A 24,269-nucleotide genomic window follows, 5' to 3' on the forward strand; every position below is an offset into this window, starting at 1 on the left:
CACTGCCTAGCTGGTGGCATAGCGTGTTCCCTTGTCACTCTGCCAGTCCAGGACTTCACTGTGCAAGTTCATCATCCATCTCAGGAACCTCTCTACCTGTCCCCAGGACATCTGACCTCCAGAGCTGGGTCACCTCTATCTCCAGGAAGACGGATGGCCCAGCCATTCACGGGGCCGGCTGGAGGGAGCTTAGTTCTCCCCCAGGCAGCTCCTTGCCAGGGCCATTCATCACCCCGTAATCACGGCTGGGAGGGAGCTCTTTCTCAGCTAATTAAAATCTCTCCGCTGCAATCGAGGCCTGTTTCCTCTAATTTGTGTCCTTTGGAGATGAGGAATGGCTGACAGGGCCAACCTTGTACACCACGAGGACTCTGCCACCTGCTGAGAGTGCTCGAGCCCTGTCACCTGCCCCAGATTCTGTCAAGTGCCAGTGGGATCTGCATTGGGCTCCATCAGCCTGAGCTTGGGCTAAGGGGGAAGGGCAGGCTCTGGACAGGGGTGGAGAGTTCTCAGCCTCCCACTATGGTCCTTCCTAACCAGGCAGGTCCAACAGTGCACCTGGGTGGGAAGCCCCAGGGAACAGAAGCAGAGGTTGGGGCAGAAGCAGGGGCAGGTGACTCGGAGGCACTGGTCTCAAGTGAGTCTGGGCTGCCCAGAGAGGGAGGCATTTCCTAGTGGGAAGGTAGGGAGTTGAGGGCACCAATGCAAAGTCTGGACAATCTGCTGACTGGACACTGTTGGGCAGGCTCTCAGCCCCCTCTGGGGTCACAGAACTTTCCACAAAGCTGATGAAAGCTCTGATCTTCTCCCAGTGACAAAATGAACACATCATGTCTGTAGCCGTGTGCCCAGCTCCAAGCTGTGGCCAACATGTGAACCCCAAGCCTGGCATGCCCTGTCTCCTCCTTTCCCAGCTTCTTCAAAGCCTTCCATGAGGCCTAGTTCAAGCCCCACCTCCTCCAGGAAGTCTGCCATGATGAAGTCCCACCTCCTCCAGGAAGTCCACACTAGCTGACTTCTCAGCTGACTTCTTCCTCTATGATTGGGGTGTCCTTTGGGGCCATGCAGAAGAGGGCAATAGAGACCACCGTCAGAGGGACCCCAGGACCCACACCCATGGCCAACACAGGAAGGACACACAGGGAGCCAGTGTAGGCTTGAATCCTCTTCCCCTCTCCTCCCCACACTGCCTGTGTTCTGTGTCACCAGGCTCCTGCCTGGGTCTTCCTGAAGGGTCCCGGGAGCCCAATTCCGGGCCAGTATGTGCTCTCTTCTGCCTGATTCTCAGCCCCAAACCTGCCAACCTGCCCGATCCTGGCTGGGCTCACCTTGGGCCCCCTGTCTGCAGCCTGAACCCCTACAGTCACGATGAGGGCTGCCTCAGCAGCAGCCAGGACCACGTCCCTCTGGCCGCCCTTCCCCTGTTGGCCATCTCCTCCCCGCAGTACCAGGACGCTGTCGCCACCGTCATCGAGCGAGCCAACCAGGTCTACAGAGAGTTCCTGAAGTCCTCCGATGGGATCGGCTTCAGTGGGCAGGTAGGACAGCCCGCCCTCCCCTCCTCTCCCCTCCACTGTTCCGGCTCCTGCCTGGGAGAGAGGCTGGAATCTACTGAAAGGACCAAGGCCAGGCTGTTCTCGAATCAGCCTCTGAGCTCAAAGTCGGCTTTTGAGATCTCTGAGTTTGCCCTCATTTTACAGATGGAAAAACGGAGGCCAGCAGTCTGAGTTCTGATTCTGAGCCCATGCTGCTCTCCAGCCCGAGTCTGACCCCTGAGAGTAGCCTACTCCCCATCCCTGGGCTGACCTGGGCCAACGTCAACCCTGATCCCCCAGTTTGCACACCATTTCCCAACTGGGCTCTCTCAATGCCTCCCAAGAACGAGTTCTCATTATCCTGTGAGGAGGCAGCACTGCTTTGGCCGGGTGTGGGGGTGAAGGGTCAGCAGTGGGCAGGCCTGCAGTCCCAGCTGCATCTCTTCCAGGTATGTCTCATCGGGGACTGTGTGGGGGGCCTCCTGGCCTTCGATGCCATCTGCTACAGTGCGGGGCCCTCAGGGGACAGCCCTGCCAGCAGCAGCCGGAAGGGGAGCATCAGCAGCACCCAGGTACGGCTGGGGGGCAGGACTGCGGGAGGGCTGTGCCCACAGGAGCAGGGCCCGCCCCTCGGGGAGACAGTGCTGGTTCTTCACGTTGGCACCATGACACCCAGGTTACAAAGAAGTGTATCATCATCTGGCTGGGCGCAGTGGCTCATGCCTGTAATCCCAGCACTTTGGGAAGCCAAGTTGGGCAGATCACTTGAGGTCAGGAGTTTGAGACTAGCCTGGCCAACATGGTGAAATCTCATCTCTACTAAATACAAAAATTAGCCGGGTGTGGTGGTGCGTGCCTGTAATCCCAGCTACTCGGGAGGCTGAGGCACAAGAATCACTTAAACCCACGAGGCGAAGTTTGCAGTGAGCCAAGATCATACCACTGTACTCCAGCCTGGGAGACAGAAGGAGACTCTGTTTCAAAAAAGAAAAAAAAAAGAAAAAGAAGAAGTGTATCCTAATCCTACAGGAGTAGCAGGGGATTATTATGACAGGTGTGGAAACTGAGGCCCGGAGAGCTGGATTTGGCTCCTTCGACAGCCGTCCAGCGTCCCAGCGGGAATATCGGTCCCTGTGGATGTGGGAGAGAGCCTGTGTCTAAAATCCTACCATGATTATGATGTGGCTTCCTGTGTCTTTTGGAAGAAGAGTAGCCCCTCACATCTTAGGATGAAGGGGTTGGTTTGTGCTTGAGGGGAGGAGACAGGGCCCCAGAGTCTCCCGTGACAACAGTCCTTTTCTCTTCTGTCCCCTGTTCGGTCCCAAAGGACACCCCAGTTGCGGTGGAGGAAGATTGCAGCCTGGCCAGCAGCAAGCGTCTCAGCAAAAGCAACATTGACATCTCCAGTGGGTTGGAGGATGAGGAGCCCAAGAGGCCGTTGCCACGGAAACAGAGCGACTCCTCCACCTATGACTGTGAGGCCATCACCCAGCATCATGCCTTCCTCTCAAGGTAGCCCCTCCCTGTCCCCTGCTTGCTTTCTGTCAAAGCACCTAGAAGCAAGAAGACCTTGGCTCAGAGTCAACTGGGAGGGCTGGGACCAGTCATATGTCCCAGGCCCTTCCGTGGGGGCCCATAGATAAGCATTGAAATGCTGGGACCGAGGTCACTTGCCATCGGCCCTGCACTGAGGGACCGAGGCCACTGGTCGTCGGCCCTGCACTGAGGGACTGAGGCCACTCGCCGCTGGCCCTGCACTGACGGACCGAGGCCACTGGTCGTCGGCCCTGCACTGAGGGACCGAGGCCACTGGTCGTCGGCCCTGCACTGAGGGACCGAGGCCACTCGTCATCGGCCCTGCACTGAGACTCTGGAACCTGGTCCCTGTCCCTGCCTTGCTCGGACTTGCAGAGAGACTGGGAACAGTCATCTTTTTCTGAGCCTCGGCTTTTCTTCTGCAAAAAGATAAATGCTGCCCAGCCTACTTCACTGCATGGTTTTAAGAACCTGGTGGAATAACTGCTGTGACTATGTTTTGTGAGTCACCCCAGGTGTGCGTTGTTATTTCTCACAGGGAAAGAGAGGGCCAAGTAGGGGTCACGCAGCCAGTCACGGAAGAGCTGGGATCATCATTCCGGTCTCCCGATCCCAAGTTCAGTGCTTTCTTTTTTTTTTTTTTTTTTTTTTTTTTTTTTTTTTTTGAGGCGAAGTCTCGCTCTGTCGCCCGGACTGGAGTGCAGTGGCCGGATCTCAGCTCACTGCAAGCTCCGCCTCCCGGGTTTGCGCCATTCTCCCGCCTCAGCCTCCCGAGTAGCTGGGACTACAGGCGCCCGCCATCTCGCCCGGCTAGTTTTTTTTTTGTATTTTTAGTAGAGACGGGGTTTCACTGTGTTAGTCAGGATGGTCTCGATCTCCTGACCTCGTGATCCGCCCGTCTCGGCCTCCCAAAGTGCTGGGATTACAGGCTTGAGCCACCGCGCCCGGCCAGTTCAGTGCTTTCTAATCCAACACACTTTTGTTTGTGGGCCAGGCAGGTTCCTCTACAGAACTGTCTACCCTTTAACTTTCTAGAAGAGACATGTTCATCAACATGGGCTAAACACATTATCTGCACATTAATTCAGCTTGCAAATTAATTGAACTTGGACCCAAATTGGAAGGAATGCCTCTGTCCTTTTCCTTTGCGCCTCAGCTCTCTTCTTCCTTTCTTTCTCCTTCCTCCTTACCCAAGTGGTATCTTGAGGTCATTACAACATTTGGAAAATATATCATCTCACCACCCAGAGGGAGCCAATCATCTCACTGTTAACACTGAGACTATTTCCTTCTACATGCTTCTAAGACCGTTTTACTTAAAAAAAAAACAAAAAAAAAAAACAAAAAAACAAAAACAAACAAAAAAAAAAACCCTTTACATTGTGATCTTTTCCTGATATAATTAAAAATACTTGATAAATATTCTTAATGGCAATATCATATTGAGTGAATGGAGATCAGTTTACTTAATCCCTATAATTAGGCATTTTGGCTATTTCCAATCCCTTAGCAGTATAAATAGCCCTACAGTGAACATCTTTGTGTGTAAACATTAACGTGTATATTAGGGTGATTCTATTTGGATGGACTCCTGGAGGAAGAATTACTAGGTCAAAGGCTCTGCCCATGTAAATCTCTGAATGTTTAAAGCCCTGCTGACAGGTGATCCTTCAGAAAAGCAGCTGCCTTCTAGTGAGGCTTGCAAGGTGAAAAAAATCTCAACATTCCTGGTTCATCCTTGAAAAATCCGTTAGGAGAGCCCCCAATTTGGAGAGTGACGAGAAGTTGGAGGCTTCCAGGAGCTGGTCTGACACAGCCAGTTTTCCCCTCTGGTGTAGGGACAGATGGTGGTTTCTTTGGCAATTAAGTAGTTGGCGTGTGTTTAGGGACCACGCTGTACATGAAATATGTATTGTTAAACATCAGAGTCATCGTCTCACTGTGAGATGCTCACACTGCGAGAGGCAGGAGGGAGTGTGGGGACTGAGGATTCAACTTTGCCGACTCGCTCACTCCCGAGGGTAGGGCACTTGTCCACACGATTTCAGTAGCTCTTTCTAAAGTTTGTTCTCCTCTAACTCAAGTAGTTTAGTTGCTTTGCATTCAGTTAATCGATTCACTTTAAGCTGTAGCTAACGCTGGCTGGAAGGTAAGGAAGGTGCCCAGGTTTCCTTCTGATTCTCAGTGCCCTACTCTGGGTCTGTGGCTGAATGTAACTTGGATTCTTCCGGGGGCAATGGGCACCTGGGTTGGAAATGGTTGGAATTCTGTGTGTCTCACATTTTTCTCCTTAAGTTCTACTTCATCTGTGGGCTGGGGCTGGGGGTGGGGAGACCAAGCTGTTTGCATCTGTGTCTGCGGGTTGCCTGGAACGGGAGTTAGGATGAAAGCCCTGATCCCAGCAGAACAGAACTGATGTTAGCCAGCTGGGTGTTGGGCAGGCTGGGCTTGTCTGATACACAGTGCAGGAATCCTCAGCGTGGCCATCACAAAGCCAGCGTGATGAGGCAGGCCTGCCAGTGTGTAGGATCCTCGGGCGCCCCAGGTGCTCATCCTGTTTTTGTAAGTAACATTTTATTGGATCCAAGCCATGCATATTTAATCACTGTCCATGGGCGCTTTCGTGCTGCAACGGCAGAGTTACCTAGATGCAATGGAGACCACACGGTTCACGAAGTCTGACATACTGACTCTCTGGCCCTTTGCAGAAAAAGTTTGTTGATTCCTTTTCTAGTCAAATATCAACCAGGCCTTGGCGGCCAGTGCTGACTGTAGGTGGTGTGCAGTAGGTGGACTCTCAGCCCTGTCCCAGAGATGGAGGGTTGGGCACTCTGTGCTCAGAATTCAGGCTGTGCTGCTGAGTGAACACTCCCACATTCTCGGTCCTTCCCTGACCTGCCCTGCCCTGCATCTTCCTCCCTCCACAGCATCCACTCCAGCGTGCTAAAGGATGAGTCTGAGACCCCGGCGGTGGCGGGGCCACAGCTCCCCGAGGTCAGCCTGGGCCGCTTTGACTTCGATGTGTCCGACTTCTTCCTCTTTGGCTCGCCCCTGGGCCTGGTCCTGGCCATGCGGAGGACGGTGCTGCCTGGGCTGGACGGTAGGGATGGTGTGGGCAGGGGCCTGAGGTGCCCGTGTGTCACTAGGGTCACCGTGTCAGGGCCTCAGAATGAGGGGAGTGGAGTCGGGGATGGGGACAGGAGGGTCACAGAGTTGGGATAGGTGGAAAGAGAGGAGAAAGGGTGGAGGGAGAGAGGAGCAGCTTCCTCCCGACACAGGACCACAGGATGAAAGCGAGGCAGCTTCCGATGGATTTCACTCTCCACTTCAACTGCCCCTGGCTCTTTGTGGCCCCATTGTCTGGTGGTCATACCCTGTGGGGAAGAGAAGACAGAATATTCACCCTCTTGCCTCCCACCCTCTCCTTCTCCTGTACTGAGGCAGACACGACTGCCAGGTTGGTCTCACCACCCACCCCCGCATAGCCCCAAGCCCACCTCAAGTGTCTTTGCTCTACGCAATACCTGCAACCTTTTTTTTTTTTTTTTGAGACAGAGTCTCATTCTGTCACCCAGGCTAGAGTGCAGTGGCATGATCTCAGCTCACTGCAACCTCTGCCTCCAGGGTTAAAGCAATTTTCCTGCCTCAGCCTCCCAAGTAGCTGGGATTAAAGGCGCCCACCATGACGCCTGGCTAATTTTTGTATTTTTGGTAGAGATGGAGTTTCACCATGTTGGCCAGGCTGGTCTCGAACTCCTGACCTCAAGTGATCTGCCCGTCTCGGCCTCCCAAATTGCTGGGATTACAGGCGTGAGCCACTGGGCCCGGCTAAGCTAATACCTGCAACCTTGAATGCCTTTTCCTGCTCCTCTAAAAATGTACACACCAGGTGACTGGCACCAGCAGGCATGGGGGTGGGGAGGGTAGCCGTGACTCTTAAGGACTGAAGCGTAGACCATCTGAGGCTGCAGGGCACCTTGGGTATCCACAGATCCATGCTTTTGGCCAGAGTTTACTGATGAACTACGATACGGAACAGATAAAGTGGGAAGGGTTCAGGTAGAAATGGAGGCGAGGAGGCAGAACTCCATGGCTGCCCTCAATGTCACTAGTGAACCCTAGGGCTCCCTGGATGCTGAAAGGTCCAGTCCCTGTTCTAGGACAGGGAGGCCCGCCGATGCGGTGGAGGCCTCAGTGGAGACACCTGCTGGTCAGCGAGAGACGTATTCCACCAACTCTGGCAAACCGGGAACTCTCTAGCAGGCCTGGGAACTGAGTGTTTATAGCCCTGAGGCCTGTGGAAGGGGCAGCTGACCTGCCGGAAGGAACCTGGGTTGGCTTCCTAGGTCAGGCGGTAACTGAGTGAAAATCGGAAGAATCTAAAGGAGTTGCCCCATGGAAATTTGGTGGAGGGAAGGCCCACAAGGAGAAGGGATGGTTTGAGCAGAGGCACAGAGAAAGGAAAGCTGCAAGCCTGATTGAGGAAGGGCAGCTGTGCACCACGGCTGCAGTGCTGAGTGCCTATCACTGCACTCCTGGGTGGGGAGACAAACTGAACGTAATGGCTTTGTTCCTGTGGGGAGCAGGGAGCCCGGGGAGGCTCTTGAGAGGGGAGTAGGCTACTCCAGGCTACACTCCAGGGAGCCTCCTAGGGCCCAGGGAGCAGGTACTAGAAAGGGGCTTCCCTCTGTCTTCCCACTCACCCCAGGCTTCCAGGTGCGTCCTGCCTGCAGCCAGGTCTACAGCTTCTTCCATTGCGCAGACCCCTCTGCCTCACGGCTTGAGCCACTGCTGGAGCCTAAGTTCCACCTGGTGCCGCCTGTCAGCGTGCCTCGCTACCAGAGGTTCCCACTGGGCGATGGGCAGTCCCTCCTCCTCGGTAGGTTCTTGGGGGTGGGAGAGAGTGTGCTGAGCTGGAGGTGGGGCCCCAGCCCGTTCAGCCCCTCCAAGCTCTCAGCGAGCTCACCTGAGCAGGGGCTGTGCGAACAGAAGGTTAGCTGACTCCCCTGTCTTCAGAGTCACCCACCTGTGCTAAGCACCTGCTCCGTCTGAGGCATATTGGGGCTCAGAGACCCAGGCTCTGTCCCCCAACAGGCTCCCAGACGCACTCCTGTGGCCAGGGCTGGTGTAACACTTGAGCTTTCAGACCTGATGGCAGGTCCAGGGATCCGTGCTCCAAGCTATTTGTGAGTGCCCAGCCTGGACTCTGGAGGGGTAGGGCAGAGAGTGTGCCATCCTGGTGGGCTTCATGGAAGAGGGCCTTTGATTAGGGTCCAGACAGGGGAGGTGCATTTGGACAGGTGGAGAAGAGCTAGAGGATGAGGACTGAGATCTTCTAGGTGGGGAGAACAGGAGTGAGGGCAGGTGGTTTGGTGAAGAGCCAATGGCCTCCAGGGTCAAGTGGGGTGATCCGGGCATGGATCGAGTGTGTCATCGATGGGAGGCCTGTAATGGACCGTCAGCAGCTTAGAAATCAGAGCCTTGGCTCCACGCCCTACTTGAGGACGTTTAGCCTAAGCCTGCTCAGAGGTTTATGTCAGGGATGGGGGAGCTGTGCTTGGGGCTGATTCGGGATTAAAAACCATCCCTTCCTCACCCCTAATTCAATGGAGCCTTTGTTTCCAAATCCCTACCTTCCCGGAGCTTCACTAGGTCAGCTAGGCTGGACACCTCCCTCCCCCACGGGTCCCTCTTTGGTCAGGGGACTCCCCTCCCTCCCCTGAGGCTATCCTAGCTCTCAGGCAGGAGTTCCCGTTCCCTTCCAGAGGCAGCCTCAATCCTTTGTGGCGCAGGGGAGGAGCTGGATAAGAGAGGACATGGCTGTGAGTCACTCCTGGGACCTCAGCTGGTGCTTTTGGGGCAATGTCCCAGAGGCTCCCTCTGCAGCTTTATTGGGGGGCAGAGATGATGGCTGGGATGCTAGCTTGTGTCTGCGTCACTCACAGCTGCAGGGAGGTAAATGCGGCAATGTGCTGTGGCAACGGGGTCCGTTCAGGCCCAGGGGGCTGGTGGGGTGGGCACAGTGAGAGGGGCAGGTGTCTGCTGGGCTGGCAAGTGAGCAGGGCCAGGGCTGGTTCTTCCAAGTGCCGGGGTCCGTTCAGGCCCAGGGGGCTGGTGGGGTGGGCACAGTGAGAGGGGCAGGTGTCTGCTGGGCTGGCAAGTGAGCAGGGCCAGGGCTGGTTCTTCCAAGTGCCCAGCCTCCCATCTAGCACAGGGCTGGCACTGAGTGGGCAGCTCTGCTGGAGACACATGACTCAGCCTGACCTTGAAATTCCCCCTCCAGCTGATGCCCTGCACACCCACAGTCCCCTCTTCCTGGAGGGCGGCTCCCGGGACAGCCCGCCACTTCTGGATGCCCCTGCCTCGCCCCCCCAGGCCTTGAGGTTCCAGCGCCCAGGACGGAGGATGAGTGAGGGAAGCTCCCACAGCGAGAGCTCGGAGTCCTCGGACAGCATGGCACCTGTGGGTGCCTCCCGCAGTGAGTGAGGTCCTTTTGGGGCCCTGCCTGGACTCGGGGGAGGGGAACCTTCCTCTGGGTGGTTGCTGGGTCACTGCTAGAGCTGCTGAGGGCAGGTACTTGGGTAGGGAGAGGGTGAAGGAAGTCCTGGGGGCTGCTTCTGCCTTTAGAGAGCTGGGTATTTGCTGGTGGAGACCTGGCATCGGTCCAAATCCTCACTCTGGCCCCAGACTGAACTCTGACCTTGGAGGAACCTTGACCTCTGACCTTGGACAGAGCCCTGAACGCTGACCCTGCCTCAAATCAGAGCTCTGACCTTGAAGAGAGCAGTGACCCCTGATTCCTGACAGGGTCTGAGCTTTGACCTCAGAGCCCTGACCTCTGAACCTGGACAGGGCTCTGACCTTTGACCATTAAGGAAGTCCTGAACTCTCTAGACATAGTCTCAGCCCCGACTTCAAGCAGAGCCCACTGGGAACTGCCACTGAGCGGCAGCCCTGGGTGAGACTGTGGACGTCTCTGTGGGTCTGGCCCTCCTTCCTGGGCACAGGCTTGGTGCGTACATCTTAGCGGAGGGCTGGTGGGTTTTGAGAAGGAAAGAGGAAGAGCAGCACATTCCCCAGGCCTCCTTCAGGCCAGGGTGCGTCAGCCCAAACCTGTGCCCCACGTGACGCATCCACCACTGGTCTGGGCAATGGGAAACCCCACTGCCCCTCGAGTGAGGCCCTGGGCCGGCCACACACCCTCACCTTCCTCTCCGACCCACAGTCACAGCCAAGTGGTGGGGAAGCAAGAGGATCGACTATGCCCTGTACTGCCCTGATGTCCTCACGGCCTTCCCCACCGTGGCCCTGCCCCACCTCTTCCACGCCAGCTACTGGGAGTCCACGGACGTGGTGGCCTTCATCCTGAGACAGGTACCACTGCGCAGTCGTGGGCCAGCCCACAGCCACCGCGAGCGGTACCGCCCTTCTCCAGCTGGAGAGGAGGCTATTCTTGCAGACCCTGCTCAGCTTTTGGCCTTGATCCTAAGAGCATGGGGAAGGCATTGGAGCACCTACGTGAGTGGGGAGTGACATGACCTCATAAAGACACTGGCTGCTGGGTGACTGATGGTATGATCCATTCTCGAAAATTAAATATAAACTACTTAGGAGAATGTCCCAGTGTTTCAACTCGGAGACCGGAGTAGTCAGTTCCCACTCCCCACTGGGTCTCTGTGTTCTCGTCTGCAGAGCAGAAGGTATAGCAGAAAGGCCGGTGCCCGAAGGACAGCCTGGTCGGGAGGGAGTCTGGGGAGCTGGTAGGGGTCATGACGTTCATGAACAGCCGCGATGGCCGAGGTCGGGGGTATGGTTTTATATTGGGTTCAATGGGAAGCCGTTACAGGGCTGTGAGCAAGGGAAAAGCAGCAACAGGCTTGTGTTTTTTGAAGGAAACCCTGAGGCTGAGGTTGCTGTTTTCAGGGCAGGAGAGGAACCTGCCCTGAGGCCTGTTGTGAGGCCAGTGCAGGGGTCCAGCTTAGAGAGGAGGCTTGGACTAGGACAGGGAGTGAAGGCAAGATTTCCACAGAGTGTGACGATTTGCGTTACGGTGAGAGCGCCTGCGGATGACCGCATTGTAGGAGAAAGAGGGGCGCCCAGTACGTCCTGTTTCTCACTTGAGTGACTAAGGTGGTACCATTTCCTGCACGTGGGGAAGAGCAGGGCTGGGCAGGGGGCAGAGGAAAGTGAGTTTTGTTTGTAGGTTCTTGGGGGTGGGAGAGAGTGTGCTAGGCTGGAAGTGGGTCCCCCGTCGGTGGCACCCAGGCCAGGGTGCTCCAGCCCAAACCTGTGTCCCACGTGGCACATCCACCACTGGTCTGAATATATGAAGTGTGAGATGCCTCTAAGGTGCTGGGATGGAAGGGGAGTAGAGGAGTCTGGAACTTAAGAGAAGACATCAGGATTCCAGAGAAAAATGTGGGTGTCATCAGAGCTTGGATGGCATTTAAAACTGGTGATGGGTGCCAGACCAAGGGAGCTCCTACAGAGAGGGCAGTTCAGAGCTGAGTCCTGGAGCTCCCCCGGGGAGAGGAGGAGAAACCACTGAAGGAGGGAAGAGGACATCCGTGAGGTTGGAGGACCCAGAGAGTGCAGGGAGAGGACCCCGGAGATAGGTGGGGTGGGAGTCACCGGGGCCTTGGCAAGAATGGCTTCTGTATAATGATTGAGAAGAAGCCTGACTGGAGTGGGTGGAGGAGGGATCAGGTGAGGAAGGGGTTGACAGTGTATGGGCTAAGTCCTCTGTGAGTGCTGCTGTGAAGGACAGCAGGGACGTGGCGGTCACTGGAGAGGAGGAGTCCAAGAGAGTATTTTTTTAAGATGGGCAATATTATGCGTATTTGAATGCTAAGGAGAGTGATCTAGCAGAGGAAGTCTAATCAGCGCTGCGGGATTGAGAGGGGAGCATGGCTGGAGCAATGTCCTCAAGAAGCAAGGAGGGGCTGGGATCAGGACTCAAGCCGGCCTTAAGGAAGGGCCACCTGTTGTAACAGAGGGAGGGCAGAGAGTGGGGACAGATAGAGGTGGCTGCCAGGTTTGGGCACAGGGGGGCAGAGATTTCTCTCAGGAAGAGAGCCAACTGGGAGACTGCTCTGGCCCCAGCTGTCAGGACAGGAATACAGGGACACAGGTTCTGGGGTCTGCAGCCTCCTGACGGTTCCAGGCTGTGAGGTTGGGGGGTGGCAGGGGCAGGGCTCAGCTGGCCACAAGCTGGTGGGCGCTGACACCCTGGGAGGGAAGCAGAGGAGCCAGAAGACCTGACCGGGGCCTTGCTCGGCTCTCGGCCAGGTGATGCGCTACGAGAGTGTGAACATCAAGGAGAGCGCCCGCCTGGACCCCGCAGCACTGAGCCCCGCCAACCCTCGGGAGAAGTGGCTTCGTAAGCGGACTCAGGTCAAGCTGCGGGTGCGTGCATGCTCAGTTCACGTGCGGCTGGGACTGCGTCCTCTGGGAGGTGGGGCTGGCCTGGGGGTTGGGGCAACCGCATGGCAGGTAAGCACTTCAGCTTGGGAGCTCAGCACCCAGACAGGCTAGGGCTCACACTCGGATGAGGCCCAGGCGCTGCAGCTGCAAGCGTGTGTGAGTTGCTTCCCCAAGGCCTGGTTCCACAGGAGCCCTGAGGGCAGGGGTCCAAGACACTAGGGTTGGTGAGGAGATACCAGTTATGGGGCAATTGCTGTATGCCGGGCTACAGTAGATATGGACTTGAATCAGAAAGAGTCCTGGATCTCAGTCTCAGTTACCATTGAGTATGGCCTGGTGTGATATTTGATAGAGGAAAGCACAGATTAAGACAATTACGGAAAGAAGGATTGTCAGGGCAAATCATTCAGGGATTCTCTGAAGAGGCTCCTCTGTGGGGTATTGAAGGATGAATAGGAGTTTGAGGTACATACATTTATTTATTCACTCAGCAAACGATCCTCAGGGCCTACTCTGTCTCAGTCATTCTGCTACAGAGTGGAGCATAGGATTGTACAAACACAACCATTGCTATGGTAGGTACCTCCAGTCTGGCAAAAAGGCCAGACATGGACCCCAAGAACAGTCCTAAAAGGTAGAAGGAGATCAATCCTTCATGAACCAACTCTTTTTCGGTAAACATATTTATTGAGATAAAATCCACATATCCTATAATTTACCCATTTAGATAGTACAATTCAGTGGATTTTAGTATAGTCACAGATGTGTGCAACAATTACCATGGTCAGTTTTAGAGCTTTTTCATAACCTCCAAAAAGAAGCTCTGTACCCTTTAGCTGGCACTCCCTCACTTGCCCCAGGCAATCAGTAACTGACTTTCTGTGCCTACAGATTTGCCTATTCTGGACATTTCATTTCAAGGAAATGATGTAATATGTGATGATTTGTGTCCGACTGTTTCACTTAGCACCCTGTCTTCCAAGGTTCATCCACGTGGTTGCTGTGTCAGAAATTCCTTTCTGAGGCTGAATAATATCCCATTGTATGGAGATGCTATGTTTTGCTTATCCATTCACTACCTGATGGACATTTGGGTTGTTTTCACCTGTTTGTTTTTTGTTTGTTTGTTTGCTTTTTTTTTTCTTTTTTTTCTTTTTTTGAGACGGAGTCTTGCTCTGTTGCCCAGGCTGGAGTGCAGTGGTGCAATCTCAACTTACTGTAACCTCCCCTCCTGGGTTCAAGTGATTCTTCTGCCTCAGCCTCCTGAGTAGCTGGGATTACAGGTGTTTACCACCATGTCCAGCTAATTTTTTTTTTTTTTTTTTTTTTTTTTTTGGTATTTTTAGTATAGACGGGGTTTTGCCATGTTGGCCACGCTACTGTTTTCACTTTTTGGCTGCTATGAATAATGTTGCTAGGAGCGTCCGTGTATACGTTTTCGTGTCTTTCATTTCTCCTGTGTTTTCATTTCTCTCGCATGTATGCCTAGAAGTACAATTTCTGGATCAAACGGTAACTCTATGTTTAATCGTATAGGGAACTGCCAGACTGTTTTTCACAGTCACTGTACCATTTCACATTCCCACTGGCAATATATGAGGATTCTGATTTCTCTGCATCTTCAGCAACCCCTGTTATTATCTGTCTGTTTGAGTCTAGTCATTCTGGTGGGTGTGACGGGGTATTTCATTGTGGTTTTGATTACATTTCCCTAATGACTAGTGATGCTGATCTTTTCAGGTGCTTATATTCATGAACCAGCTGCTCCCTCTCCCCTGACAGTGCACCTGTAAGGGGGCCTGCGTCCCCTACCTGGCTGAGTGTCTCCAGTTTATCTCAGGGACCCCGTGCAGATGAGGTGTCTGCAGATATTTGTTGGATTGAATTAAAATGCGTGGGAATCGAAAGGAGGTTGAGAACATGTCTTTGAGGAGTCCGAGGAGTGTTTCTTGGCGATGATGACGCTGAGTCTAGTCATAGCAAATGGGCTGGAATGTGGGGGAAGAGGGCCAGGGATGGCACCTAGAGCCAGTGTGGGGGGCGGGGCGGTGGTGTGAGCAAAGGCCTGGAGGCTGCTGCAGAGCCTGGCAGAAAGGACCAGAAGGTGTGGATGGGGAGCAGCAGGAGAGAGACTGAAGAGGTCATTCAGGCAAGGCTTGGAAAGCTAAGCTCAGGATCTGGACTCTACCCAGAGGGCACTGGGGAGCCCGAGAGGGTGTTAATAGATCTGTGCTTTATAAAGACAGAGGATCTGTTGGAGGGACTGCCTTTGAGTAAGGAGCTCCGTTAGGAAGCTGTTAGCAGCATCCAGGCGATGTTGTTGTGGGAGAGACGACAATGTGGCCAACACAGTAAAGGAATGGTCACTAGATGGAGAGACGGGGGTTTTGGAGGCCAGGCTGGGAGTGGGGGCTGGTCGGGGCCAACACAGGCTGCAGAATGAACTGAAACCAGAAGTGAAGAAGAATAGGGAGGTTGAGACAGTCACAGATAAAATGATGTAGCATCCAGGATTGCTCCAGGATAATCCTGGTGAGGCTGGGGCCAAGGCTGGGGAATTGGGCAAGGGAAGAATGAAACCAGGATGGCCATGAGTTCATTGCTAAGTGGTGGAGCAGGTGCCGGGAATACGAGGCGTTGTTACACTCTTCTCTCTCTCTCTTTCTCTCTACGCTTGTGCATTTGAAATTTTATCTTAAAAAAAAAAAGACAGATAGTAAATATCCGTTGGATGTGCGCTGTGATGTAGAAGAAAGAACCAAAGAAAGGCAGTTTCCAGCCTAGGGATCTAGAAGAGAAGGACAGGCTGTGAGGCCAGTTGTCCCCTCAGGGCCAAGCAGAGTCAAAAGCAGAGAACAGGCCGGGCACGGTGGCTCACACCTATAATCCCAGCACTGTGGGAGGCCGAGGCAGGTAGATCACCTGAGGTCGGGAGTTCGAGACCAGCCTGATCAACATGGAGAAACCCTGTCTCTATTAGAAATATGAAATTAGTCAGGCGTGGAGGCACACGCCTGCAATCCCAGCTACTTGGGAGGCTGAGGCGGGAGAATTGCCTGAACCCGGGAGGCGGAGGTTGCGGTGAGCCGAGATCGCGCCATTGCACTCCAGCCTGGGCGACAAGAGCAAAACTCCGTCTCAAAAACACAAAAAAACAAAAAACAAAACAAAACAAACAAAAAAACAAAAGCAGAGAACGTACAATGGCAGGAAGCCCTGTGCGCCTTTGGGGGACTCATGTCAGACAGCGTTTGGGGGACTCACGGTCTGTTTTTCTCCCACATTCCCTGGGAACACATCTCTGAAACTCTAGCAGAAGTTAGTAGGGAGACACGATTCAGCAGGCTGATATGCCTCCAGCCAGTCTGAGGCACACTGCAATGATAAAGCAAGGTTGAGCCTCCCTTGCAAGGACTGAGCCAGCTTCTTTCTGTCCTTCCAGAATGTCACGGCTAATCACCGGGCCAACGATGTGATTGCTGCTGAAGATGGCCCCCAGGTCCTGGTGGGGCGGTTCATGTACGGTCCCCTCGACATGGTGGCTCTGACTGGAGAGAAGGTACCCGGGGCTGGGCCTCCCCTCCTCAGCCAGTCCCCCTGCACCAGGTGCCTCATGGAGCCACATGGCGTATGGGGTGAGGGTGTCAGGAGGGCCGAGCTACCTGGGGTGGAAGCACAGGGCCAGGAGTCACTCACCTGCTTGGGCAGGCCGGGAAGGGCAAGCAAGGAGGAAAGGATGGGCTCAGAGTATCCAAGGATGAATGAGGAGCCAGGGTGGCAGGAGCCGGGGAATGTCAGGCAGGGACCTCAGCCCAGATTTCCCCTGCCCAGCCCCTCTGCCAAGCCTGTAGCCCCTCAGCCTTCAGGGAATCCCCTGACCCCCTTCATTGCCACAGGTGGATATCATGGTAATGGCAGAGCCGTCCTCAGGCCGCTGGGTACACCTGGACACAGAGATCACCAACAGTAGCGGTCGAATCACATACAACGTGCCGCGGCCCCGGCGCCTGGGGGTCGGCGTCTATCCTGTGAAGATGGTCGTCAGGTAAGACCCAGGGGCCGTTCTCAGGGGGGGTTCTCTCATTTGCATGTCCCTTCCAGCCAGGCCTGTCTAGAATTTGGGGTCTTTGGGGTTCTTTTTGGGCCCCCATCTCTGTCTGCATGGACAGAAGTGGATGGGAAAGGTCACCAGCCGTGGCATCAGGAGATGCCACCCAGGTGCTCTCTGACCTTGACCCAGACTGAGCTCTGACTGCAGCTACAGGCTGACCTCTGGCTTCTGGCTAACGTCTGACCCTGACCTCACGGCTGACCACAGGCAGGTTTCTTTCAGGGGCGACCAGACCTGTGCCATGAGCTACCTCACGGTGTTGCCCCGGGGCATGGAGTGCGTCGTGTTCAGCATTGACGGGTCCTTTGCGGCCAGCGTGTCTATCATGGGAAGCGACCCCAAGGTCCGGCCGGGTGCAGTGGACGTTGTCCGGTGAGTGCCACCTTCCACGAGGGATATGTCTCCCTAGGGGGCAGGAGCCAGCAGCCCTGGGGGAGATATGTTGTTTTTCTGATTTGCTCTAGGACTTCTGTTGGTCTCTGGGGCTGCGAGCTGAGAAACCCTGGCTTTACCTCCAATAGTAATTTATTGAGTGTCCTTGGGAAAATTTCTCCTGCTTTCTAGACCTCAGCTTGTCTGTTTCTTCCTCTCTCCCTCTCTCACTTCCTTCTTCCCCCTCCCAATTCCTTCCTTCCTCCCTCTCTCCCTCCTTCCTTCTCTCCCTGCCTCCCTCCCTCCACTCATGCACGCATCCATCACTTTCTGAGGACCACTGTGGCCAGGCTGTGTGCTGGGCACTGATGCAGAGTGATCTCTTAGGTTGGAGGAAACTCAGAGTCTGGTGGGGAAAATGAGTCACAGGCATGAGAAAGTGTAACCCAGGACTCCAACTGATCAGAACCTCAAGAGTAGGACAGATGCCAGGCACTGGAAGTTCTTAGGGGCCGGAGACTGCCCTGCCTCACCCCAGTAACAGTGATGGCTTTGGGGAGAGAAAACGGACCTGGCTCCTGGGCTCCCGGGAGACCGCTGCCCTCAGAATGCCCAGCAGCTCCGTAGGAACAGGCCTAGTCAGGCTCACGCCCATTTCAGGGGACCAACCTTCCCATTGTAGGGCTAGGTCGTTTGTTGCCCTTACAACAAATCCCTCCAGCATCACGGTCCCCCTCCCACTGCAGGAAAGGGGAGGCTGTGGTCCTTCCTCTCTGGGGGTCCGTGGTCCTCCCACTGCCTTCCATGGGCTCCAGGGGCCACAGGGTGCTGACCAAACCTCGACAGTCATCAGAAACTCCCCTTTTCGTAAACATATCACTGGGCCCCACATCAGAACTAACCAGAATCCCTGAGGTGATCCCTGTACCCCTGCATTAGTGTAAAGCATCCCCAGATCCCTCAGACCATCACCCAGGTTTAGAACTCCCTATCTCTGTTAGCCAGTTCTGGTGGCAGGTGCCATAAAGGTGTCCAGCCAGGTCTGGGCTTATCTGACATCTTGCAGCCAGGATTCTGCGTGAAGCCAGCCAAGAGAGCTATCCCACTGTGCTATGAGAGCACAGAGGAAAGAGGCTGATTCTGCTTGGGAAGCAGGGAAGGCTTCCTGGAGGAAGGGGGGTCTTGAAAGATGGAAGATGTGAATATCAGGAGATGGAGCCATGAGGGCTGTCTAGGGGAGAGCTATGTAGCAGAAAAGCCGAGGGCTTGTCCAGCGGCAGCAAAGCAGCTCTGGGTGGGCTGGGGGGATCCCATATGCAAGGTCAGAGCAGGGGCATGGCCACAGAGGCAGAGAGAGACCTTGAGGCTCTACCTCAGGGTGCTGGGGAGCTGGAGATGCTGTTTGGCAAAGGAGTGCTGGGGTTAGATTTGTGATGTACAGAAATCACCATGGAAACACTGTGGAGGATAATAATAAAGCCAGCCACACCAAGCACACCACCTTGCTATGCATGTTTGGGATTAATTCCTTTCGTCTTTAGGACAACCTTATGGGGTAGTTCATATTATTATGCCCGTTTTACAGAGGGGGAAACTGAAACCCTGGGAGGTTGGGGAGGGTTGAGTAATCTGCCCAGGGTTACAGGGCTCAGGTTAGATATGGGTAGGAGCGGGGGTGCAGGGAAAGAGGCTGACCAGGAGGCTTTTGTAATGGCCCAGGAGAGAGATGGGGCCCGGGCTAAGGATGAGAAGCAGGGCTTAACTGAGAGGGCTGGAGGATGGGGGTGTCAAAGAGTCTGGCCTGGTGAAATGGAAAGGCTTTCTTCCTGGAGGAGGAGGGAGGGAGGCACAGGGAACAGAGGGGAATGAAAGGTGCCTGTCTCTGGCTCTGAAGCGGCTGTGAGCAGAGGGGTCAGGGGTGAGGAGATGAGTTTGGATGTTGGCCTGCAGCACCTGGAGGCCATCCAGGGCAGATGTCCAGGGCTCAACCAGGAGAGGGGATTCGGGATCCCGCTTGTTCTCCCTAGCACGCCTCAGACTCGTCCCTCTGACGTCTCAGGAGGGCAGCTATGGGCAGGGCAGGCTTCTGGGCATCGGGTGACCTGCACTGGGCAGGGCTGGACCCTTCTAATGCCGTCTCGCCAGGCACTGGCAGGACCTGGGCTACATGATCCTTTACATCACGGGGCGGCCGGACATGCAGAAGCAGCGGGTGGTGTCGTGGCTGTCCCAGCACAACTTCCCACAGGGCATGATCTTCTTCTCGGACGGGCTGGTGCACGACCCGCTGCGGCAGAAGGCCATCTTCCTGCGCAACCTCATGCAGGAGGTGAGTGGCCAGCTCGGGGCAGGGGCGGGGCCTCCACAACTTGAGAGCCCGACCCTCCTCTTCACCACTCCCCGCCTCCTTCCCCTGGGGTGGGGCCTCATGATGTGCAGTCTACAAATCCCATTCCCGTGGATCTGGTGGGTCCTCTAGCAGCCCTGTGAGGTAGGTTATTAGTCTCGTCATTGACAGAGGAGAAAGGTGAGGGTGCAGTGACTTGCCCTAGATCTGAGTCAGACTTTCGTCCTTTATCTTCTGACTCTTGTCTCTACATCTGGCCATTCATCCAGTAGACATTTAAGTGGTGATTGTGTTCCTTAGTCTGTGCTTGTTGGGGCTGCACAGAGACAAACAGAACCAGAGGGGCAGAGGATGTGCTTTCCGTGACCCAGATGTGCTTTCCGTGACCCGGATGTGCTTTCCGTGACCCGGATGTGCTTTCCATGACCAAAGCTGTGGTTCCCACTAGCAGCACCAGGGAACTCGGGAGAAGTGCAAATTCTCTGCACCGCCTCGCCCCCCTACCCTCTTAGACCTACTCAATCAGAAACTCTGGGGAGGGGCTCAGGAACCTTTTCACAAGCCCTCCAGGGGATTCTGATGCACAGAAGAATAAATCAAGGATCCCTGACCTAGAGCAGAGCAGGTGTTGACATATAATGACCAAACCCAGCCCACAGCCTGTTTTGTTGTGACTGGTCAGCTAAGGATGGTTTTTACACTTTCAAGTGGATGGAGAGAATAATCAAAGGAATGATATTTCATGACATGAAAATTACATGAATTTCAATGTCTCTAAATAAAAAACGTTTGATTGGAACACAGCCAAGCTCATCTGTGTACGTATTGTCTATGATTGCTTTTGCAGTACAACAGCAGAATTGAGTAGTGGTGACACAGTGCAAAGCCTGAGATAGTTACTATCTGGCCTTTCAAAGAAAAAGTCTGCAAATCCCTGATCTAGAGGAGGAAGGACATGTCAATTGACAACTACTGGTGTGTGGTTGAAAAAGGCCCTTTTAGCAAACAGAGGAGAAAGGACTTCAGTTTGTCCAGGGAGGGCAGGGAAGGCTGCTAAGAGGGTGGTAACTTTTTTTTTTTTTTTTTTTTTTTTTTTTTTTTTTTTTTTGAGACGGAGTCTCGCTCTGCCACCCAGGCTGGAGTGGAGTGCAGTGGCCGGATCTCAGCTCACTGCAAGCTCCGCCTCCCAGGTTTACGCCATTCTCCTGCCTCAGCCTCCCGAGTAGCTGGGACTACAGGCGCCCGCCACCTCGCCCGGCTAGTTTTTTGCATTTTTTAGTAGAGACGGGGTTTCACCATGTTAGCCAGGATGGTCTCGATCTCCTGACCTCGTGATCCGCCTGTCTCGGCCTCCCAAAGTGCTGGGATTACAGGCTTGAGCCACCGCGCCCGGCCTTGAGGGTGGTAACTTTTGAGCTGAGTCTTGAAGCATGAGTTTTTGGCAGGTAGACAGTGAAACGGCATGTGCAAAGGCTTGGAGGCTTGGAGAGAGCTTGGGACGTTCTCAGAGCTGCGGGCATCCAGGCTTGGGGTAAGTGCAGGCAGGGTTAGACCCAGGGCAAGTGGGAACTGAGCCCTCAGAGGTCATCAGGGGCCCAAACTTGGCAGATCTTGAAAACCCTGGAAACCAGGCCAAGATCACAAATTCTCTGCTGAGGACCATGGAGAGCCATGGAAGAGTTTAAAGCAGGGAAGTGGTACTGTCTAATTTGGCATGTATGAAGATCCCATTGGTGGCTGTGTGGAGAACAGACTGGCAGGAGAAACCAGAGGCAGGGAGGCCAGTTAGGGGGCTGTTGCCCAGGCAAAACACAGGAAGACCATAATCCAGGCGATGATGAGCACGGGATGGAGAGAAAAGCATGGACAGGATTAGGAGGTGGAATAGTCAGGACTCAGGGATGGCTGGACGCAGAGAGTGAGGAGTTCTAAGATGCCCGTGCTGGGTGACCAGGAGGGATCCAGGTGCTACACACCTGACCAAGGTCTCCATGGAGGCAGAGCCTGTCCGTTCTGCTCACCAATATAGCTTCTGGATTGGGGATGATGATGCTGTGTTGTAGGGACTCAATAAATGTTGGTAGAATTAATCAATGAATGAGTGAGTGAATGAGAGGGGACACGAGAGGAGGACCAGGCTGGAGGGAGATGAGCTCAGCTGTGGACACGTCAAGGCTGATACGGCCATGGGACCTGATATGGCTTAGGGTAGGTCTGGGCTGCAGGTGGAGACTGGGAAGCAGACGCAGAGGACGGATCAGCGGAGCCACAAGAGGGGAGGCAAGGCAGGAGAAGAGGCTGTGCTGGGCCCCTGAGAGCAGCACAAGGGGCGGCTGAGGAACCAGGAGGAGAGTGAGGGGGAGGAGTGCCAGGAGAGAGAGGCTACAGTTATCGGGAGGAGAGGGGTTCAAGGAGATAGTGCCCCTCTTGCCAAGGGTGTGGGATGCTGAGAACTGTCCACTAGACAGAGATTGGCCACCAGATGACCTTGTGAGGAAAAGACAATTCGGAAGGATAAGGGGGCAAAAGTAGTTGGGAGAGGAGCAGAGAAGGTAGGTGTCAGCTGGGAGGGTCATGAGGCAGGCAGGCAGGGTCCACAGAGCTAGAGGATCCAGGTTATAGGAGTGATCTCAGGTGAATGAGAAGGTGGAAGGGCCAGACGCAGAGGGGCTGCTCCACCCTCTGAGCCAGCTGGGAATACACCAACCACTGAGGTGAGGGGCAGCGGGCTGAGGAAGCCCTCTCCTTGGTCCAGCATCGAAGGCAGCCACCTGCAGGACGGGGTAGGGCTCAGGGAAGGACAGGAAGAAGATGGAGGGTGAGAGCTGCGTGGCTCAGTGTTTCTTTAGCAGCTCTTAGTGGGCAGCGTATACAAATACACAAGGTGGATAGTGGACAATTTCCAGGGCTGAGATTTGACTGGGCGGGTGTGGGAGGAGGATGAAGAGGTGAGAGAATCTTCAGTGGAGGCAGAGGACATAGGGATGCTGCGGGTCACTCAGGCAGGATGAGGAAGGGGTTCCCTATGTCACTCAGGCAGGATGAGGAAGGGGTGAGGCAGCAGGGCTGGTGCAGAAAGCACAAGTGTCGGTGAGGCTGAGAGCAGCCAGGTGGGGGCTGGCGGAGAAGTGGCAGGGACGGGGCAGAAACCCTGGGCGCAGCGGACTTGTGGAAGTTCACAGTTAGAGGGGCAGGTTCTGAGTTCGGTCCCAGAAGTGACGGCCACTGACGTGAAAGAAGGTGCAAAGTTGCGAGGCGGGGTGGGAGGTGGTAGATCCCTCACGTCACTCTGACTGTGGCTCATTCCAGCGATGGTGGGGATTGGGAGGAAGGAAAGCTGTGACCCAGGACCAAAGTCTCCAGTGGCTTCAGAGGAGCATGAGTGGGAGAAAAAGAGGATGACAGGGACAGGAGGCACACAGTGAGGGGCAGCTGGGTGGCGAGCACCTCACAGGTTGATCCGGTTTATTCCCGGGAGAGGAGGGAAGGGTGATGGTCTGGAAGTGCCCTGGAGCAAGGCAGACCTTGTGCAGTTCTCTGAATTGAATTGGGGATTTGGGGGGCGGGGCGGTGGGCAGTCATTACACCAGCCCGCGAGAGGCAGTGGGCGCACGGCAAGCTGCAGCGTGGAGTGGTGTGGACGGTACAGGATCAGAAGCCAGGTAGAACTGGCCTCCAGTCTTGGCCCTGTGAGCCAGAAACCTGGAACTCAATTTCCTTATCCACAAAGGAACGTTTGGCTTCATCATTACTTAACCTGAGCGTGCTGCTGGAGGCAGGGCCGGTAAATGGTGTGGTCACGACTGTTTACTGGGCAGAGTCCTGGGATGGGCCTGGAGTGCAGGGAGGGGCAGCCACTCTGGGGGTTCATTCCTGACACAGGGTGGCCCCATGGCTTGGAGTCTACCAGAGTGCCCATAGAGGGTCCCCAAGCGGGGGCTCCCTGGGGTTGACCTGGGAAGGCTTTCCAGGGGGTAGGCTGGCCTCACTCTCCCTCCGTGCCTGCCCTGTGTTTCAGTGCTTCATCAAAATCAGTGCGGCCTACGGCTCCACAAAGGACATCTCTGTGTACAGCGTGCTGGGCCTGCCTGCCTCCCAGATCTTCATCGTGGGCAGGTCCACCAAAAAGTACCAAACCCAGTGCCAGGTGGGTGGAGGCGGGGCTGGAGGCGGGGAGTTGTGAGGGAGGTCAGGGAAAGGGATGGAGAGAGTGGGTACTTCATTCGTTCATTTGTTCATTCCCACATTGGCTCATTCATTTATTCAACAAACACTTCGGGGTGCCTGCCTTGGGCCAGGGCCTGTGTTGGGTGCAGGGAGAGAATCCCAAGTGGAGTTGGATGCAATGAACTTCAGGGTAGTGGGGAGATGGCACATGTGCATTTGGTGACAGTGGAGTGTAGCAAGTGCCATGATGTATGATGGGGGGCACAGGGAATTGCGGGGCCCTGGAGAGGGACCCAGACTCCAGGGCAAGGTTGGGTTTCTGGAATTTGAAGGAATGGTCCAGGAAGGGCCTGAGACTGAGAAGAGTATTTGTGGCAGAGGCAGCAGCAAAAGCCAAGGTCAGGAGGTGACAAAGAACATGTATATTCTGGGAACTGCCAGTGACTCCGCTTGGCTGCGTGGGACATGAGCCGGGAGGGGAGAGAGGGGGATGGAATGGTCAGTGCAGCCACAGTGGCCTGTGTGGGGAGTCTGCGAGAGTGGGATGAGCAGGTATGTGATTCAGGAAGCTCCCTCAGGCTGCAGGTGGAAGGTGGTTCAGAGGAAGGAAAGAAAAACCGAGAGGGAGCTGAAGAGAAAGTGGAGGGTCTGAGAGGCATTTTTGGGTAGGAGATGGATTGGGTTTGGTAATGCCCAGACGGATGTGCAGGATGAGAGAAAGGGAAGGCGGAGGACAGCGCCTTGGTCTGTGGCTTGGGTGACCACGTAGGAGGTGCCG

At 54.9% G+C, this 24,269-nt stretch overlaps 1 protein-coding gene across 1 annotated transcript in view; it reads left to right on the forward strand.

Annotated features, from left to right (window-relative positions):
- Positions 1-24,269, forward strand: part of PITPNM3 (PITPNM family member 3) — a 108,986-nt gene that overhangs the window by 78,764 nt on the left and 5,953 nt on the right. Inside the window, exons 7-19 of the mRNA XM_030923976.1 lie at positions 1,349-1,538; positions 1,985-2,107; positions 2,863-3,047; positions 5,999-6,171; positions 7,780-7,950; positions 9,355-9,549; positions 10,297-10,445; positions 12,360-12,476; positions 15,937-16,053; positions 16,391-16,539; positions 16,828-16,977; positions 19,123-19,306; positions 23,343-23,471. Coding sequence (XP_030779836.1) covers positions 1,349-1,538; positions 1,985-2,107; positions 2,863-3,047; positions 5,999-6,171; positions 7,780-7,950; positions 9,355-9,549; positions 10,297-10,445; positions 12,360-12,476; positions 15,937-16,053; positions 16,391-16,539; positions 16,828-16,977; positions 19,123-19,306; positions 23,343-23,471 — 2,032 coding nt within the window. The remainder of the gene's footprint in view (positions 1-1,348; positions 1,539-1,984; positions 2,108-2,862; positions 3,048-5,998; positions 6,172-7,779; positions 7,951-9,354; positions 9,550-10,296; positions 10,446-12,359; positions 12,477-15,936; positions 16,054-16,390; positions 16,540-16,827; positions 16,978-19,122; positions 19,307-23,342; positions 23,472-24,269) is intronic.

The sequence above is a fragment of the Rhinopithecus roxellana genome, chromosome 19 (genome assembly GCF_007565055.1).
Source record: "Rhinopithecus roxellana isolate Shanxi Qingling chromosome 19, ASM756505v1, whole genome shotgun sequence".
Taxonomy (NCBI): Eukaryota; Metazoa; Chordata; class Mammalia; order Primates; family Cercopithecidae; genus Rhinopithecus; species Rhinopithecus roxellana.